We start from the raw sequence: 19,821 nt of genomic DNA on the forward strand, positions 1-19,821 counted from the left end.
TCACATCAAAAGTTGGCAGAATATGCATATGCATATAATCCCTCAACACACACACATCCATGCACAAATGCAGGGACACAGCTCCACCACCAATGTCTTGTGCTATGCTTTTTTTACAATCATTGAAGAATACTGACACACTATTATCAGCAAAGTGCATAGTCTACATTAGGGCTTACTCTTGGTGTTGTATATTCTATAAGTTTGGACATATGTATAATGTCATGTATCAACACATATTATACAGAATAGTTTCACTGTCTTAAAAATTTCCTGTACATCACCTATTAAACCCTCTCTCTTTCCCCCAAACTACTGTTATTTTATCTCCATAGTGTTACCTTTTCTAAAATGTAATGTAGTTGGAATTGCATAGTATACAGTGTTTTCAGATTGGCTTATTTCACTTACTAATATGCCTTTCAGGTTCTTCCATATCTTTTTATGGCTTGATAGCTCATTTCTTTTTTAGCTTTAATAATACTCCATTGTGTGGATATGCTCCAGTTTATTAATGCACCTACCCAATGAAGGACATCTTGGTAGCTTCAAGTTTGGGCCATGATGAATAAAGTTTCCATAAACACTCATGTGCATGTTTTTGTATGGATATAAGTTTCAACCCATTTGGGAAAATACCAAGGAGCATAATTGCAGAATGGTATGTTAAAAGTATATTTAGTTTGGTGAGAAAATGTCCAGCTCTTTTCCAAAGTGGTATACTATTATATACACTGGGCAGGAAAAAAATGAGAGCTTCTGTTGCTTCACATCCTCTCAAGCATTTGGTTTTGGATTTTAGGCATTGTAATAGGTGGGTAGTGGGTATCTCACTCACTCTTGTTTTATTTTACAATTCCCTAATGATTAATGACGTTAAATGATTTTTTTTTAACTTTCCCTATTTCATGATTCGTCATATTTCCCAGTTTTCAGTATTGTTGAGGTATAATTGAAATTTTAAAAACCACATAATTAAGTTGTAAAACATGATGTTTTGATATCCATATACATTGTGAAATGATTACCATGTTCAAGCTATTAATATATTCTCCCATAACTAACTTTTTATATGTGTAGTGAGAACACCTCAGTTCTATTCATGCTCGTAGCAAATTTCACTCACACAATTTTTTTGAAAAATTTTACATCCATGTTTATTGGGGATATTGGCCTGGGATTTTCTTTTCTTATAGTGTCAAAGTTTAGCTGTGGTACCAGGATAATGCTGCCCTCATAATATAAGTTTGGGAGTGTTTACTCCTCTTCAGCCTTTTGGAAAATTTCGAGGATTGATATTAATTCTTTAAATATTTAACAGAATTGACTGGTAGAGTCATCTGGTCCTAGGCTTTTCCAGTTTTGAAAATTTGTGATTGCTGATTTAATCTCTTCTGTTATTATTTGTCTGTTCAGATTTTCTTGATAGTTACGATTTATTCTTGGTAGGTCATATGTATCTATGAATTTTTCCATGTCTTGTAGTTCATCCAATATGTTAGCATATAATTTTTTATAGTAATAATGAAGATCCTTTGTATTTCTGTGGTATCATTTGTAATAACTACTCTTTCGTTTATAATTTTATTTACTTTAGTCTTTTCTTCTTGCTAAGTCCAGTTAATACTTTGCCAATTTTGTTAATCTTTTCAAAAAATCAGTTCAGGAGTTCCCCTGTGGCTCAGCGATAATGAACCTGATTAGTATCCATCAGGGTGCAGGTTCGATCCCTGGACTCCTTCAGTAGGTTAAGGATCTGGCATTGCCGTGAGCTGTGGTGTAGGTTGCAGACATGGTTCAGATCCCGTGTTGCTATGGCACAGGCCAGCACATGTAGCTCTAATTCAAACCCTGGTCTGGGAACCTCTATATGGCACAGATATGGCCCTAAAAAGCCAAAAATAAGTTCAGTTGTTAAAAATTTTTTTCTACTCTTTTTCTGCTGAATGGTCATTTCTTTCTACTGTAATCTCAGTTATTTCCTGCCTTCCGCTAATTTTGTCATGTTTCTTTCTTCCTTTTTCATTTGTCTCCATTTATGATTTAATGTTCCTTTCGATTAATTGTTATTTCATTATGGTTCTTTTCTTTGGCCAACTTGTTGTTCATGAGTGTGTTTTTTAATTTCTACATATTAATGGAAAATTTCCTTCTGCTATAGATTTCTAGTTTCATACTATAGTGGTCAGAAAAGATGCTTAAATTGATTTCAAATTATTAGGTTTTTTACTTTGAAATTTAGCATATGATCTGACCTGGATAATTTCCAGGGTTTACTTGAGAAAAATGTTTATTGTGCTATACTTGGATGAAATTTTTCTGTAAATGTCTGTTCAATCCATTTGGTCTATGATGTTGTTCAAATCCACTATTTTCTTATTGATTTATGTCTGAATGATCCAGCCAACGTTGAGATAAGATACTGAAATCCTGTACTGCTATTTTCTGCTTTAGATCTGTCTATATATGCTTTATATATTTAAGTGTTCTGATGTTATATGCATATACATTGATTTTTTTTTTTTTTCCTCTTTTCAGCTGTACCACCGCATATGGAGTTCCCAGGCAGGGATCAGATCCGAGGCATAGTTGCAACTTGTCACAGATGTGGCAATGCCAGATCCTTAAACCACTGTGCCAGACTAGGAATCAAACCTGCATCCCAGAGTTGCCAAGATGCTGATGATCCCATTGCACCACAGCAGGAACAAATGATAATCTATGAAGAAAACCCTATTTAATCTATAAAAAAATTAGTAGAAGTAATGTTTTGGATAGTAGAAGCATCCAAGTTTGCAGGACACAATGTCAATAAACAAAAGTATAATATGTTTCTATTTATTAGCAATAAACAACTGTACATTAAAAAAAGTCAAGTCTTGTTCACCCAAAATTTAAAACAATGCTAAAAGTAATTAAGTGGGACTTATGTAGACACACCATTATAATGTTTCATGGCTCACTCTTCACAGGAATAAATATATGTATCAGTTTAGAATTGTTACAAGTATGAAAATACAAAAAATTAAATGCTTCAAAATTCTTGACCTTAAATATGAAAGATAGAAACATAAATCTACACTATAGTTAGAGAGAAGGCTTTAACATAACATTTATGAAATCTTCCTATACATCACTAGCTGTTTGCATACTCTCTTCATTGCTGCTTTCATCTCTTTATTCCTGAATGTATAGATAACTGGATTCAAAAAAGGAGTGAGAACTGTATCAGAGAGAGCAAGAAACTTGTCCATTTGTGAATTTGGGTGTGGCCAGGTATAGACAAACAGGGTTGGACCAAAGAACAAAAGTACCACAGTGACGTGAGCTGACAAAGTGGAGAGAGCCTTGGATGAACCACCTGAGGAATGTTTCCAAACCGTAAACAGGATGAAGATGTAGGAGATGAGGAGTGTGAAGAAGGAACCGACACAGATAAACCCACTATTGACAGTGACCATGAACTGCAGTCTGTAAGTATCCATACAGGCCAGTCTGACGAGCCGAGGAAGGTCACAGTAAAAGCTGTCCAATACATTAGGGCCACAGAAGGGTAAATTAACAACAAATGCTAACTGGAACAGTGAGTGGCTGACACCAAGGGCCCAGGCAGCAGCCAGAAACAAAAGGCACATTCGTGGGCTCATGATGGTCTGGTAGTGGAGAGGCTTACATATGGCAACATATCTGTCAAAGGCCATGGCGATGAGCAGCACCATCTCCACACCCCCAACAACATGGATGAAGAAGATCTGAGCAATGCAGCCTCCAAAGGAGATGACTTTACACTTTCTGAAAAGGTCGTAGATCATCTTGGGTGAGGTGACAGAGCAGGCACCCAAGTCAGTGAAGGAGAGACCGGCCAGTAGGAAGTACATGGGGGAATGTAAGTGAGGATCAGTGGTCACAGAAAACACAATGAGGATGTTTCCAGTCATGCTTGCCAAATAGAGCACAGAGGAGAACACCAGGAGGAGAAGCTGGATCTCCCATGAATCAGTGAGTCCCAGAAACACAAACTCAGACACAACTGAGTGATTCCATCCATCCATTGATCCAGCCAATAGGGCTGCCACTGAAATTATTAAATTGTGAAAATGAGGATGAAATTGTGATTATGGGGATGATAATGTGTCATAGAATTACTGATGTCTCAATGTTCTCATTATGAATGAAAAATATATAATTATTCAGTTCCTCAAATATGCAAACAAAAAAACAAAAATCAACTTAATATCATCACAACGTGTGAGCTGCAGCATACTTCAAACCTATCCCCAGTACTCTCACTACAGTTTTCTGCTCTCAAATTAACAGAAGAGGCAAGGACAAAAGATACATGAGTGTACATGACACTCATCGGTTGTTTAAATCACTTCTGATATTGACTATCCCTCATTTCCAAAATATTACATCTTCCTTTTATGCATGTTCTCATAACCCACTTCTCCTCTCCAGTTTGCTCTCACAATCCACTGAAAGAAGGTAGTGATGAGAGGAAAACATGATCGAAAGATGGATCGTCACCTGGATGCAACATGAATTGATACTGAATTAGGATAGGCTATAGATTGATGCTGAAAAAAGAAACTGGATTATGTAAAACTGGAGCTCCTATAAGGATAGTAGAATAGGGGGAAGTATGTGGACTCTCATGAGAAATAGAACAACCACTATTTTCCATCATATTTTTATCATGTTCACAGCTAATCTGGGTGCCTCTAGTTTCCACTTAATGTTTTATAACTACAAATCCCCAAACTGGACTCAACATTGAGTAAGGCTTTCATATGGAATCTACATCACTCAGTCTTGAAAGGCCTTCTCTAGGCCTAATATGTGTATTTGGGAGATTTCTCCAATTTCTGCTAAGGCCTAAAATAGCCACTGATGATGTGAAATGTCTCTGAAAACATTTTTTTTCTGTCCATACACATGAGTTTTGAGGTTAGTATTTGGAATAGCTGAGATACTGAGTTTTAGTTCATCAGTGTCTCAGCCTCCCTTTTATGTTCACTGATGTTCCCCCCAGCCTTTAAAATACTCAGTACTGCCTGCATGATAACCTGTTTTGATAGTTGATGTTATCCTTCTTACTTTGACTTTGAAAGACATTCAGATACTTTATCTTCAAGGCAATTTGTAATTTAAACGTTTGACTTAATTATAAAATAAGAGGAATATCAAACATTAATAAGTCACATTTTAGGAGGGCAGATGAGATTCCTTCATCTAAAATCATAATATGCAAAATGTGACACTGCAGATTTAGTCCTTTAATACATATTGTGTTTATATGTGAAGTGGAAAGTGAGAAGACTATGGGGTTGTGTTTCTCTGTGTCCGGATACCCACTTCAATCATTCCTTACAGTAGAAGTAGTCCCTGAAAGCTTTAATAGAGATTAATTACTTTAGGGGTTGATGAAATGCAGTAGAATAGGTATACAGATGTCCTTCATTTTTTGAGATACAACTCCAGACCTTCTCAACTGGCTGATGCCCTCATTCATCCCACAGTACAAAACTAAGAAGCCATTGCAATGTTCTGACCCCAATTCTGGGGCATCACCACTGGCATGAATCTCTCTCTATTCTCATCTACATAAGGTGATTACAGCGTCACATCCTAAGCCAGTAGTCCTCAGTCTCAAGGTGTACACTTTCTACTACCAGGAACCTGGGGCCTGGAGGAGAGGCCAAGAAACAGTCATCTATGCTGCTCATTAGGGCAGGGAGAACCAGCATGAGAGAGGACTGATGGGATAAACATGCACAGGAAGGCAACGGAGGAACCAGAAAACTCATTAGCTGTTGAAAATGTCCAAGGCCTTGGTGAGGAAAAGCACCTAATCGTAGGTGTTCATGTGATTAGATGAAAAATTTTCATGGAATTATATAAGACCATTTTGTCCAAGTTGATCATCATTCACGTGAAAAACAGGACACCCCATCCAAGCTCATACAACTGGAAGACTTGGGACCAGAACCTAGGTCTCTTGATTCTTATTCCAGAAACACAGATCCCACTGGAAAAGAAATAATGTAACTAGAGGAAAAGCACACTTGGGGCAAAACACTCTTTTTCTTTTTTCTTCCAAAGCTGAAAATATTAGATACCTAAAAATTCTCTAATCTTTTTTTTTAAAACCCCAGATCTATGTAAATTTGAATTGTCCTTATTAAATACATGATGAAATTTAAAAAGATAAGATCTGTTGTCACCATGGGGAAGTTAAGATTAAAAGTCATACCCCTTGTTAAAAAAAAAAAAAAAGACAAATCCTAGAGAAAATAGTCAAGTAAAAAGAAAAATATACATGAAACAGTGATTTTTCCTATTGAAAATAAAAACTAACCAGAAATGTTCATATAGTGTCCATTAATAACACTAAATTATATATTAGCCTAATAATAAATAAATATTACATAAAACAAGTGCTTTATTAAAGGTTATTTGACTAATTTAATAGCTAATTATGTTTAAGAAAGCTGTTATCCACTGCTATTATTATTTGTGTATTGAGTCTTCATATTTTGCTGGCTATGAAACTGGTAACTGCAACTGTAAAAAACTTAAGATGATGAAATCCATTCTTCTGGTCTTTCTAAATTTGATTATCCTCAAGGGTTAATTAAAATCTCAATTAATTCTTTTAGCTTTTATTGACAATTTTCCTTCATAATGATTCTTTTGCTAACTCCTATAAATCAAAGAGACTAGACAAGAGTTGAAAAAAAACCCATAAATTGCACACATAACAAATATAATCTAAAGCAGGATACAATACATGTCAAGAGAATAGGAGGATAAATGCTTGGTAAGTTTAGGGAGGGAAATGTGTTACAGACATTCAAAGATAGAAGATGAATAGTATCAGAAACAGCAGGTGAGGAAGTCCGCCCCAAGGGCATAGGTATTGATCTGGCTCTTTAAGAATTAGTGAAAACTAAATAGGAAGAAAGAAGGATACTACACACAGTAGTATATTATATTGAATTATATAACATGAAAGTTCCTTTTAGTATTAACTATCATCATTCATGTATATACAGCCCATATTATATTTCCAGATACGTAGAGACAGTCAGAGGATAGTTCTTGGTTGAGAGGTTGGATTATTAACCCCAGCCTATATTAACACCATGCCTACAGATCAAGGATCTTTATTTATTCTTGATTTTCTCATCATCTTTTTGAATATTTTTAACATACATAAGGGAAAAGTCCTCATTTAAAAACTTAAGAGTACCCATGACTAACAATCTCCCAGGGAGAAGGCACTTTAGGTTTTACAACATATTTCTCACTGAGTAGCTAGCATATCATTTTTAAATCTGCAGCCAGCATTCAACTTATTTTCCTGAAAAGTCTATGGAATAATCTGAGATGCACAGGAAAAATAAAACAGAGAGAAAGGAGAAAGCATGAAGTTTCAAAATATTGGAAAGACGGAGTTCTCTTGTTGCGCAGCAGATTAAGGATCCAGCATTGTCACTGCAGCACCTTGGGTTGCGGCTGTGGCACAGGTTTGACCCCTGGCCCATATACTTCCATATACTGTGGGCATGGCCAAAAAAATAAATAAATGAAATAAGATAAAAAACAACATCAAAAAGATTGAGTAGAGGAGAAATTACATAAGATATGCACACTGACCAACAAAAAAGCATTAAAAGAGAAAAAGTAGATCAAGTTTCAGAGAGCATGAAATATCATAGCCTCTATTTCTGAGAACCCAGGTAAGTTAAAGAAAACATCACACTCTCTCTCTCACCTTTAATTCACTGACTTGGGGCTGCTTCTGACTCTGACACTGGGTTGCATTAGAGGAAGGCAGGTGTTTCTATTACCTGTCCTGTCAGGCTCACAGACTTTCTGAGAAAAATCACACATGAAAATGAATGGAAAGTTTGCTTTTTATAGTGTACAATGATATACACATGTAATTCACTGTAAAATTTTAACTGTTATTATGACTTGAGGAGTCTAACATATACTAAGCAGAAGGTGTACAGTACAACAGACAAACAGCACATGAAATTCTACCCATGTATGTTTTCTGTGTATTCTACCACCCCAAGAGGGTTCTCTGTCCAGTCAGCTTCTGCTACTGAGGATCACAGTGCACTTAATTCCAAAGGTGTGGTTCTTCTCCATGATGAAGTTATCACATGGCTATCTGCTTACATTCGAAAGTCCAGAAATCATTTCCAAATTTTCCTACCTCTTTCAATCCTAAAAATACAAAAATTCACAGACTTTCTCTCATATGTAGTATGGTTAATAGCCTGGGATTTGACATCAATCAGGCCTGTTATTTCTTTATTTATTTTTAATTGAGGCTTTGTTATGCTCACTTGCTGTGTGAGCATAACAAAGTTACTTGACTTCTCTGAGCCTGTTTTCTCATTATTATCAAGGAGATAATAATACCATCTTCACTGGGTGTTGTGAGAAATAAATGATGTAATATATGTAAACATACCTACCTCAGTACCTAGTGTGTAGAATGGCACAATAAATGATACCTATAAATAGTCAAAATTATTTACACAAGTGGCTTTCAAGTATAGAAAATTATTCCTGACATTCTGAATCTTTTTCATTATTCTAAAATATTGAAACTTGACCTTGTTTTAAGTAAACACTTCTATCCAATCACTGAAGTATGTTTTCTAAATAATTTTTCTCCTAAGTAAAGATATTAATCAAAGACTACCTAAGGGATGCAAAAAAGAGGCTTTGTGTTCTGATCAAGCTGTGTTCCCTCCACTATTGCCATCCCCATAATCCAAAGCCATTAGTTTTAATTCCCCCCATTAAAAATTTGTTTTTCCTGACAACCTTAGACAACATTGGATATTTCCCTTGTCTTTAAAGGTAAGAGAGAGGCAAGATGGAAGAAAGGGCCATGGCAGGTGCTTAAAGGGATTTCTGAAGGCTGTGCCCATCAGATACGTATTGATCTGGCACAAATACATATTGATCTGCTGAGCTAAGGAAGACAAACTACATAATACCAGATATTCAGGATATCAGAATTTTCTCTAAACTTCCATTTTCATAAGGTAGATAGAATTATTAATTTTTACTTCCAATTAAATTATATAAGTGGAGAAAACAGAGGTAGCTTAGGCACATTATAAAATCAGGTGGTTATCCAAAACCAAAGTCTTAGTTATGTTCTACTCCCATTCTCTTCTCACTTATTCATTTTCTTAATTTAATATGGATTTGCTTTCTATGTGCCAGATTTCATGAAAGACTAACATTGTCCAAAGTCAATCCCTATATTACGTACACACAAAGCATTATGAAGTGCAGGTCACAGAAGTGGAATAGATCCTCTAATATATGAGAAGAATGGGAAAATGCAGCATATCAAATGGGGCATTTCTGTATAGCTTTAAGAGATGGTAAATATTTCAATACACAAAGTTTGTCATTGCAAGCAGATTGTAAAATATTAAAAACAGATAAGTTTAGTATTCATTTGGGTTAATAGTGAAGCATACAGATTGTCTATAGCAAAGGTGATGTTTTGGAGAAAAGAACAAAGATCGGTAGAGATCAGTTTGTGCCTGACAATGAGAAATAATCTGAGATATTCAAGAATTATTAAATAAGTGTAGGGAGTCAATGAAGGAGTGGGTGCAAAGAATTGATGATGAGGCCAGTTATAAATGAAGATGCTCTATTTATAAACATGATACTTCGACTGGAGGACAGAAAAATGGGATAAGGAATCCTCTTAAGAGAATGATGAATTAAAGCAAATCTGGGACTAGAACTGCACATGCAGATGCACCAGGACTACACAGTTTCAGAGGACAGAAATATTGAGAAGTAAAAACCCACAGGAATTGGTGAGTGATTAAAAGTGGAGTGAGCATGAAGAAGAGTAAAGTCAAAGATTTGTGTATGAATAGGACAATGGTGGGTTAATTTTTAAAAAGAAGATAGTTCGATCTGGAATTTGTGGGAATGAAGAAAACTGATTATCACAATCATATCAAGCAACTGGAGTTTCAGGTACAAGTGAGATATCCAGATTGAAACACAGGAAAGGAAACATGGAAAAAAGTATAGATTCAATACATAACTGAGTAATAATCCATATAAGAGTAATAAATGAATGTATAATAGTTAATTCTATGAAGGACAGGCTATAGAGGATAAAAAGAAAAGAAAAAAAGCAGAGATCCACCCATGTAGAATGTCACGTAATAGTGTAAAAGGAAGCATAGGAATCAATGAAATAGGCAGAGCAATCACAGAGGTAAGGGGACAGCCAATCCCTGGCCAGAGGCCAAAAGAGAGAATGAATCAAGAATGGAGGATGAAAACAGAGAATAAAGGGAGGGAGTAGAGCAATGTGACAATGAAAAAGAGGGATGATAGAGTAAAGTAGAAGAAATATATGAAAGTTGAGATACCAATTGACATAAATGTTTTACTTTGCAAATGGGTGATTTGGACTGGTGTATCATAAGCACACATTGTAAATATCAAATGTGTTCATTTAAGAAGGAATAATATAATGAATGTGATAGAGCTGTCAAAGAACAAATGAATGAAAAGCCCCCATTAGGGGCTGGATTGACAAAGTTTTCAAATAACCTACACGCCACTCTATGGTAACAAACACCAACAATATTCAGTAGCTTGAAATCAACCAAAAGGAACTTCGACCATTAGGATGATGAGGGCTGAGGAGTGAAATAGCAGGTGAGAAGGTTACAAAGGGTTGAAAGGTTTCTAGGCAGTGGATAGACCAACCACGTGGCTAGACTGACCATATCCCACAGGCCCAAAAGAAAAATACAGGAGAAGAAAAAAATAAAAATTTTAAAACAAGGCCAAACACATGGAATACTTGGAAAAGAAGATGAATAATCATACAATAAACTCTGAGTGTTCCTGGGTCTTCCTTGCTATTTGGCTACAGCTTTATTCCCATTCTTTGAAGGGATGATGTACACTTTCCCTTACTCATAGCCTCAACTGCCCATACAAGTGATTTTTCTTCATGGACTTGATCCATGCTCCATTCTCCTTTTCTAGTGCCAGAAGAAAACTGCCACAGAAAAGGCTAACATCCCAGTGAGGTGAGGAAAACTGAATTTTTGCCTTCCTGGAACATAAAAACCTTGGCTCAGTAATTTAATCACTACAGATTTTATTTTTGTTCTTCCCACCTACCTGTTTTACCAAAGGAACTAAAAGAAAGTATCATTAAAGACTCAGACAGATACAGTTTCCCCAAAATCAACCAGATCCTATGAAGGATCATTGCAGACATACACAAATAGCTAAAACAGTCAGAGCAGCAACTAATAATAGCCCCAGGGGTTAGTGACCAAGTGAGGCCACCAAGATCTGGGACTGTGAGACTGAAATCACTTGGCCTGGGGAATTAACACCTATGATTGTTTTGGTTTTCCCACTGCATCCAAGCAGAGAAACTGTTAATGAGAAATGAGAGATATTTAATTTTCTTATTACAAAGAGGCAACTGACCATATTTTAGAGCTACTTGACCTATTTATTTTATGATAATTGAAGGTGAATTCCAGAGCAACATTTTAAAGGTGGCCTTTAAAATGTTTACTCATTTAATCATTTCTAAATTGTAGTTGATTACCATAGTAATATCTAACTTAAGCACATAATATATTAAAAATATAAAGAATATATAGAGATAAAACTATACAGTATTTCATGGGAAAAAGTGGAGAGACTACATAAGAAAATGATATTTAAATAACTTCAAAAATAACACTTTCATACCTTTTCTACTGGGTCTTCACAACCACTGTGAGGCAGGTGTAGTTTTTGCCACCTAATTTCAGACAAAGCATCTAAATCACATAGATCTTAAAAGGTTGGCTTATATATGAATTTAGGACTTTCTCAAGTTTTTTTTCTCTTTCTTCCTTAAATTATAGGAAAGTCAACATTACCTAACACATTCATGAAGCACATATGATCCAGAATCCAAATTTTATACATGTACAGGAGAAAAAATAAAGCAGTAGGTCAACCTCAATTATGTAAATAAATTCAGACTTCCAGTCTAAGATTTCAAACTTGAGATGCTTCTTCCTCTCTATTCTTTTAAATCAGGAGAAGAAACATAAATGTAAGCTATAGCCTATCTCCAACTTCAAGCCATAATATGTGAAGGAGAACTTATGTAAGATAAAAATTAAAATAGGACAAGAATGAACGCCAAAAGAAAATACATGCCTCCAAAGATTTTGAGCTAGTCAGGAAGCTCAGCAGTCTCAAAAAAAGAGTGGAGGAGTTCCCATCATGGCGCAGTGGAAATGAGTCCAACTAGGAACCATGAGGTTGCAGGTTCGATCCCTGGCCTCACTCAGTGGGTTGGGGATCCAGCGTTGCTGTGAGCTGTGGGGTAGGTCACAGTTGTGGCTCAGACCTGGCATTGCTGTGGCTCTGGCATAGGCTGGAGGCTACAGCTTCGATTAGACCCCTAGCCTGGGAACTTCCATATGCCGTGGGTGTGGCCCTAAAAAGACAAAAAAAAAAAAAAAAAAAAAAAAAGGAGTGGATACACTGAGAATAAACCAGTGAGCTTTACTTTGAACATAAATATCTGAGTGTGTGAATCCTCACCAGAAAGTGATAGGGAAAGGAACTTAAAGAGAAAAATGCAGATGTAGCACCTTTGAAATAATTAGGCCATGTGTATAATGTAATGGAAGAAAAATCAAGGCAAGAGCAGGGGGGAAGCAACCATACGACTGAAAATTCCCATTATATAATTAGAAGAATTGATAAATCATAAGATATCTAGCAAAAATTAACAAATATGACTATGCTCTGACCAGTAGTTAGCCCAAAAGCCCAGGAGAGAGTCATACTAACAGACAAGAGGTGTTTTGAAGATAGCATTCTAAAGCTCAGCTGCTTCCTTCTATCATGTGGCTTGATCACCCCTACCTCCTCCTTCAAGATATCCCTTCAAATATCTAGTATATAAAATATTGATAATAATGATTATATATTATATCACAATGATTTTATTAAAGCAGGTGATGACTTTTATGAATATACTTCAATACAAAACAAAGGGGAACATGACATAAGGTATTATTAGCATACACATAACAGAAAGTTATGCCATGATGTAGTATAAATTATTAGCAATTTTTCAATGAATTTTTAAAGATGTCTTCTTTCTGAAATGACATTTAGAAGATGTGAGTAAAAATAAATAAATCAGAAAATATGAAATGATAAAAATAAACTGGAAAAACTCAAAAAGTAAATGAAAAAATGAAAGTATGATAGAAATGAAGATCACTAGAAGCAGAAAAAAGTCAGAGTGTCCATCGTGGCTCAGCAGTTAATGAACCCGACTGGCATCCATAAGGATGTGGGTTTTATCCCTGGCCTCGCTTAGTGGGTTGAGGATCCAGCATTGCCTTGAGCTGTGGTGTAGGTCACATATGCGGCTTGGATCATGTGTTGCTGTGGCTCTGACAGAAGCCAGCGGCTACAGCTCCAATGAGATGACTAGCCTGGGAACCTCCATGTGCCAGGGTGTGGCCCTAAAAAAGAGACAAAAAAGCCAGAACAACAAAAAAAAAGTAGAAAAAAGTGAGAATTTAAATATTCTAAAATAGAAAAACAGAGTTTAAAAGAATTAGAGAAAATATAGAGTAAAATAACATCTAATAAATTTTAAAAAATAGTGTTCCTTAAGAAGAGTTCACAATATTTAGTGAAGGAAAACACTCAAGATAAAAGAAAACTTTCTCGTGAAATGAAAGAAGCATAGAATATACAGACAAAAAGGCTTATCATGTTCCAGGAGAAAAAAAAAATGTTAGCACATGGGCCACATCAAGGCAGATTCAGCTGAAGTTACCAGACTCCATATGCACAAAATAAACAGCCTACAAAAACAAAACAAACAAAAAAACTTAGGAAACAGAATTCCCATGAGGCGCTACTGAAGAAACGACAAGAGAATAAACTCTACTAAGCAAAAAGCAAAGATAACATGGTAATAGTGAGTTATGAAGTCTAATTTTAAAGAATTCAGGGGATTGTGGTTAAATAACAGAATTCAAATGCTACAAAACATGGCAGTGTAAAAAAGTTACATGTAAGTTATATCTCAATAAAATAGTAAATATATTTTAAAAGAGTAATTATATTAATAACAAAAAATGAAATACTATTTCAGTAATATTCTAGTTTCCATATTTTTCACAGTAGGAGAGAATTAACAATTATTAAGAATGATTCAGCATTATTTTAAAACATAAAGGTAATGATTTTAAGAATTAGGAATAATAAAATCAAAATTAAATCATGAAGAGGGAAAGATAAAGGGGCTAAAGGATTAAAGGAAAGTATAGTAATTTCTATTTCATAGTGAGGAGTTAATGGATACTGTCTTTGAGGTAATGAAATTATAGCATTAAATACGTTGCATGCAATGAATAACTAAAAGTAACTATAAACCTTCAAATTAAAAGGAAGCATGGACACACAAAAGAAATGAAACATATAGAGAGAAATCTTAATGCAATAAAATATTTTAAATGATGCAGAAAATTTATTCATTCATTCATCCTACTAATATTTATTGAGCCCCTGTATGTCAGGAGTGTGCCAAGTGCCAGTGATTCACAGTTCTCTCATCTTGGGGTTTTATATACTAGAGAGTTAGATATTAATCAAACATTCACACAAATGTGCAATTGCAAGCATGAAAATTACTCTGCAATAGATTGAAAATTATTAGAAGGAATTGATGTAAGCAAGAAAATCAAGAAAGGTTTTCCTGAGGAAGTGATACTAGAGCTAAAACTAAATGATAAATAGAAGTTAACTAGTAGTGGAAGACAAAAGATTCCCTGAAGAGGGAAATATTTATTCTCCCCCCATGAGGCCAGAGAGGGCACTGGGAGTTTTGGATCCTGGAACCATATTGGATATACAATATCCTGGAACCATACTGGATATATGTCTTATACAGGATAACGCTGAAATATTTAGCAGAATACTGTTCCTAGGAGAATGAGAAATTACGGAAGAATAAAAATCTTCCTCGAAGAAGGTGATTTGACCAGACTTGACATCTATGAATATCACCAGGCTACCGTGTACAGATGGATTTGAAAGAGAACAGACGATGCAGGTAAGAGCACTTAAAAGTAACACCTTGTCAAGATAAGAAATGTGGTTGATTAGGCTAGGTATAGGAGTTTTGGACATAGGTGTTTGCCATATGTTTAGGAGAGACAATCAACAGTACTTGTAATGGATTTAGATGCACTCACTCTATCTAATGCTTTAAATCTAAAAATTCCTCACCACTACTAGGACCCCCAGTCCAATAGTCCTACCACATTTTTTTTATTGTTCGCACTCCCCAGATATCCTTCCTCACTCCCTTCCTCAGATTAATCTGTATAGTCAATTCCCTTGCCCACTTTTATTTTGATGTTCCCACTTAACCAAACAACAAACCCAGTAAAACATTACAGTGATGACTATGTTTCTATCATTTCTAAACGTAGTTCCAAACTTCCTAAATAAAATTATCTACTGTAGTTACCCTTATGTCTTGCCATTTTATTAGTGTTTGGGAACCGATGGCTAAAAATTTATCTTTGGATCAAGAAAAACCATACTAAAAAGAGCTGTATCTAAGGAATCATATACACTTGAATATCATATAAACTTATTTAAATGGCAAAGTATTGGACTTTGAGCTAATGCCACAACAAGATGAGATTTGGGGGCTCTTGGGAAGAAGTGATTAAATATTGTACATTGGCAGGTTTATTAGAATCAGAGAGGTGATTCTTTTTTAATTTTTTTTTAATTTAGGGCCACACCCACAGCATATGGAACTGCCCCGGCTAGGGGTCAAATTGGAGCTTAGCTGAATGCCTGCACCACAGCCACAGCAATACCAGATCAGAGCCACATCTGCCACCTACACTACAGCTCACAGCAATGTCCTGCCACCTACACTACAGCTCACAGCAATGTCAGATCCTTAACTCACTGAGCAAGGCCAGGAATGGAAAACCCACAACCTCATGGATACCAGTCGGGTTAGTTACCATTGAGCCACAATGGGAACTCCAGAGAGGTGATTCTTATAGCTTTTCTATAACAGGAGTACTCTCAGTTATTTCCCCAAAACACTAAATATACATTCCACTCCTCGGTTAAGAAACAAGTCTATTCCTTTCCTGATTTTGCATGTCTCATAGCAGAGTATGAGAGAATTTCTAAACTGGAAACATAGATAAAAATCCTCCAAACTCAACTTTTTAAACTTTGATTTCTTAGGTACTGATTTTTTAATTGATGTATAGTTGATTTAAAACATTATGTAAGTTTCAGGTGTACAGCACAGTGATTTAATAATTTTTCTATTATCATTGTTGCTTCCCTTTGACTTATTTGTATTTGATTTACCATAAATTCTTAAAAATGTAATATTAGAGTATTAGTTAACATCTTTATTTTGCAATGTTAGCATTTAATAGTATAAACTTTTTAAACCACAGCTGTAGTTGCATCCCACCATTTTGATATTGTATTTTCATTTTCATTCAACTCAAATATTTTCAATTTCCTTTTTTTGACCAATGTATTAGTTGATGTTTTTATTTAATTTCCAAATATTTGGGGATCTTATTCAGATATCAGTCTATTAATTTTCAGTTTAATTCTGTTATTATTAGAGAATTATTTCAATTCTTTTAACTTTGGTTAAATTTGCTTTCTGCTCTAGAATATAATCTATCTTTAAGAATGTTCCATGTACAAGCATGATAATGTGAAAAAAAAGAATGTATACTTGTATGTGTAACTGGGTCACCATGCTGTACAGTAGAAAACTGACAGAACACTGTAAACCAGCTGTAATAAAAAAAATAAAAAAATAAAAATAAATATTCCATGTACAACTGAAAAAAATGTATACCATCTACTGTTGTTGGGTAGCTTGCTCTACAAATAATTATTAGATCAAATTGGTTGATTGCATTATGTAGGTCTTTGTCCTAAGTGCATTTTCTGTATAACTTTTCTATCAATCTCTCTGAATTATCTAAGTCTCAAAGTATGAGCGTGGATTTGACTACTTTTCTTTTCAATTCTACCAAGTTTTATCTCATGTATTTTGAAGCTGTATAATTAGTGACTTGCACATTCACTATTTTTATATCGTCTTGACCATTTTATTATCATGCAATGCCCATATTTTTCCTTGATAACTTTTTGGTTCTGAAGTCTATTTTGTTAGTTATTAACATAACCCCTCCCATTTTTTAATAAGGGTTTTTATTTTTTCCATTATAGCTGGTTTACAGTGTTCTGTCAATTTTCTACTATACAGCAAGGTGACCCAGTCACACATATACATATACATTTTTTTTCTCACATTATCATGCTCCATCATAAGTGACTAGATATAGTTGCCAGTGCTATACAGCAGGATCCATTCCAAAGGCAATAGTTTGCAACTATTAACCCCAAATTCCCAGTCCATCCCATTCACTCCCTCTCCCCTCCCCCTTGGCAACCACAAGACTGTTCTCCATGTCCATGATTTTCTTTTCTATGAAAAGTTCATTTGTGCTGTGTATTAGATTCCAGATATAAGTGATATCATATGGTATTTGTCTTTTGCTTTCTGACCTACTTCACTCAGTATGAGAGTCTCTAGTTCCAACCATGTTGCTGCAAATGGCGTTATTTTGATTCTTTTGTATGGCTGAGTAGTATTGCACTGTGTATACATACCACATCTTCTTAATCCAATCATCAGTCAATGGACATTTAGATTGTTTCTATGTCTTGGCTATTGTGAATAGTGCTGCAATGAACATGCAGGTGCATGTGCCTTTTTCAAGGAAAGTTTTGTCTGGATATATGCCCAAGAGTGCTGGGTCATATGGTAGCTCTATGTATAGTTTTATAAGGTAGCTCCATACTGTTTTCCAAACCCATTTTCTTTTGATTAGCATTTACATGGTATATTTTCATCCTGTTACTTTTAACATATATATATGTCATATTTAAAATGGGTTTCTTATAGTTAGCATATAATCTGATAATACTTTAATTGACCTCTATATTTAATGAAATTATTAAAATAATTTTATCATAATTTTATCATTTATTTTCTGGTTTTCCCTTTGGTTCTTTTTTTTTTTTAATTTATCCTTTCCTGCATCCTTTTTGGATTTTTTGAGTATTGTTAAAGATTTGACTTAAATTTTGTATTGACTTTGGCTACAACTCTTTGTTGTTGCTCTTGCTGTATAGTGGTTCTCTAGAGATTATAATGCACATTTCTAATTTTTCATAGTCTACTCAAATTTAATATTTTACTAGTTGAAGCGCAATGTAAAAGACCTAACATAGAGTTCTCTATACCTGCCTCAATTTACGCTATGGTTGTCATATGTAGTACATCTACAAATTCCATGATCTGGATTTTCCATATCTGAAAAATCACATGATTTAATGTTACAACTTTACTTTCGACATATGTAGGTATTTTACAGTATTTAAGAGGAGAAAAGCAATCTCTTTGTATTTATCCAGAGATTTACCATTCCTATACCTCCTGAAGTTTCACTGAGATTTCCTTTATGTTTTTCTCTAAGTAGTCTGTTAACATTTGTATCATTAACCTTCTACATAATGTGTCTTTTTTTCTCAGGTTGCCTTCAACATTTTTTTTTTGGTATTAAGTTTTGTGAAAATTTATAATAATGATTAGGACATTTTTTGTTGTTGTTTTGTTTTTTAGCATATCCTGTTTGGTTTTACTGAGCTTTTTGAGTTTGCAAATTTGTCTTTCCACATATTGGGAAAGGTTTTAATCATCTTCCTCAAAAGTTTTTTCTATACTAATCTATGTCTTCTCTTCCTCTAGGACTTCAAGAAAGGAATGTTAGACCTTTTCATTTTGTTCCCAGGTCTCTGAGAATCTGTTCATTTCCTTTTGAATCTTTTTAATCTCTGTCCATTAGAGTGTATGTGTTTAATCTTTGTTCTTCAGAGTGGATTATTTCCATTGGTTTATCTTCAAGCTCACTATCTCTTTCTTTTGCAATTTTCATCTGCTGTAGATCCCACTCCACAAATTTTCATTTCAAATATTGTATTTCAAAGTTCTAAAATTTCCATATAACTCTTGTTTATAGTTTTATATCTCTGCTCAGATCATTTATATTTCTATTCATTTAAAGCATCATTACTTTACCTCATAAATCATAGTATTAATGCTTGCTTTAAAGTATCTGTCTGCCAGTTCCAGCATTTTGGTAATATTGGTGTTGACATCTATTAATTATATTTTCCCTTGAATATTGATCACTCTTTCTTGATTGCTATATGTCAATTAATTTAAGATTTAGATCTCAGGTATTTTGAATACTATTTTGTGAAATTCTGGCCTGTTCAGATCCTCTGGAGAATTTTTTTGTTGCTGTTTGCCTCTTTTAGTAGGCAACAAATAAGTTTCTGACCACAAGTTCTATTGCACCTCCTGTTAGTAGCAGTTCCAATATCAGTGTGTTTCAAAGCCTTTGCTATGCTGCTTTGAGTCTGCCCCACATGTGTGACACTCATTAGGTAGTCTACAATTTTTGGTAGTAGTTGAAATAAATAACTTCTAAAAGGTCCTATATACTTCTCTGCATCTTTTTCACATATGCACAGCTAAGAATCACTCGCAGATGTGTGCTGTTGCAAACACTAAATTAGGGAATTTTTCTCCAGGTTTCTCATCTCCAAGAGTCTTCT

The 19,821-nt window shown here is 34.8% G+C and overlaps 2 protein-coding genes across 6 annotated transcripts in view; both read right to left on the minus strand.

Annotated features, from left to right (window-relative positions):
• LOC110261611 (uncharacterized) overlaps nt 1–19,821 on the minus strand; it is a 310,291-nt gene that overhangs the window by 254,572 nt on the left and 35,898 nt on the right. The window lies entirely within an intron of this gene.
• Nucleotides 3,114–4,061, minus strand: LOC100156766 (olfactory receptor 4F3/4F16/4F29). The gene has a single exon (XM_001927926.3). The coding sequence runs from the start codon at nt 4,050–4,052 to the stop codon at nt 3,114–3,116; it is 939 nt and encodes a 312-aa protein (XP_001927961.3). The 5' UTR covers nt 4,053–4,061.

The sequence above is a fragment of the Sus scrofa genome, chromosome 7, assembly GCF_054392235.1.
Source record: "Sus scrofa isolate SSC_HxYL_T2T_F1_AM1 chromosome 7, Sscrofa_HxYL_maternal_Yorkshire_Landrace_v2.0, whole genome shotgun sequence".
Classification (NCBI taxonomy): domain Eukaryota; kingdom Metazoa; phylum Chordata; class Mammalia; order Artiodactyla; family Suidae; genus Sus; species Sus scrofa.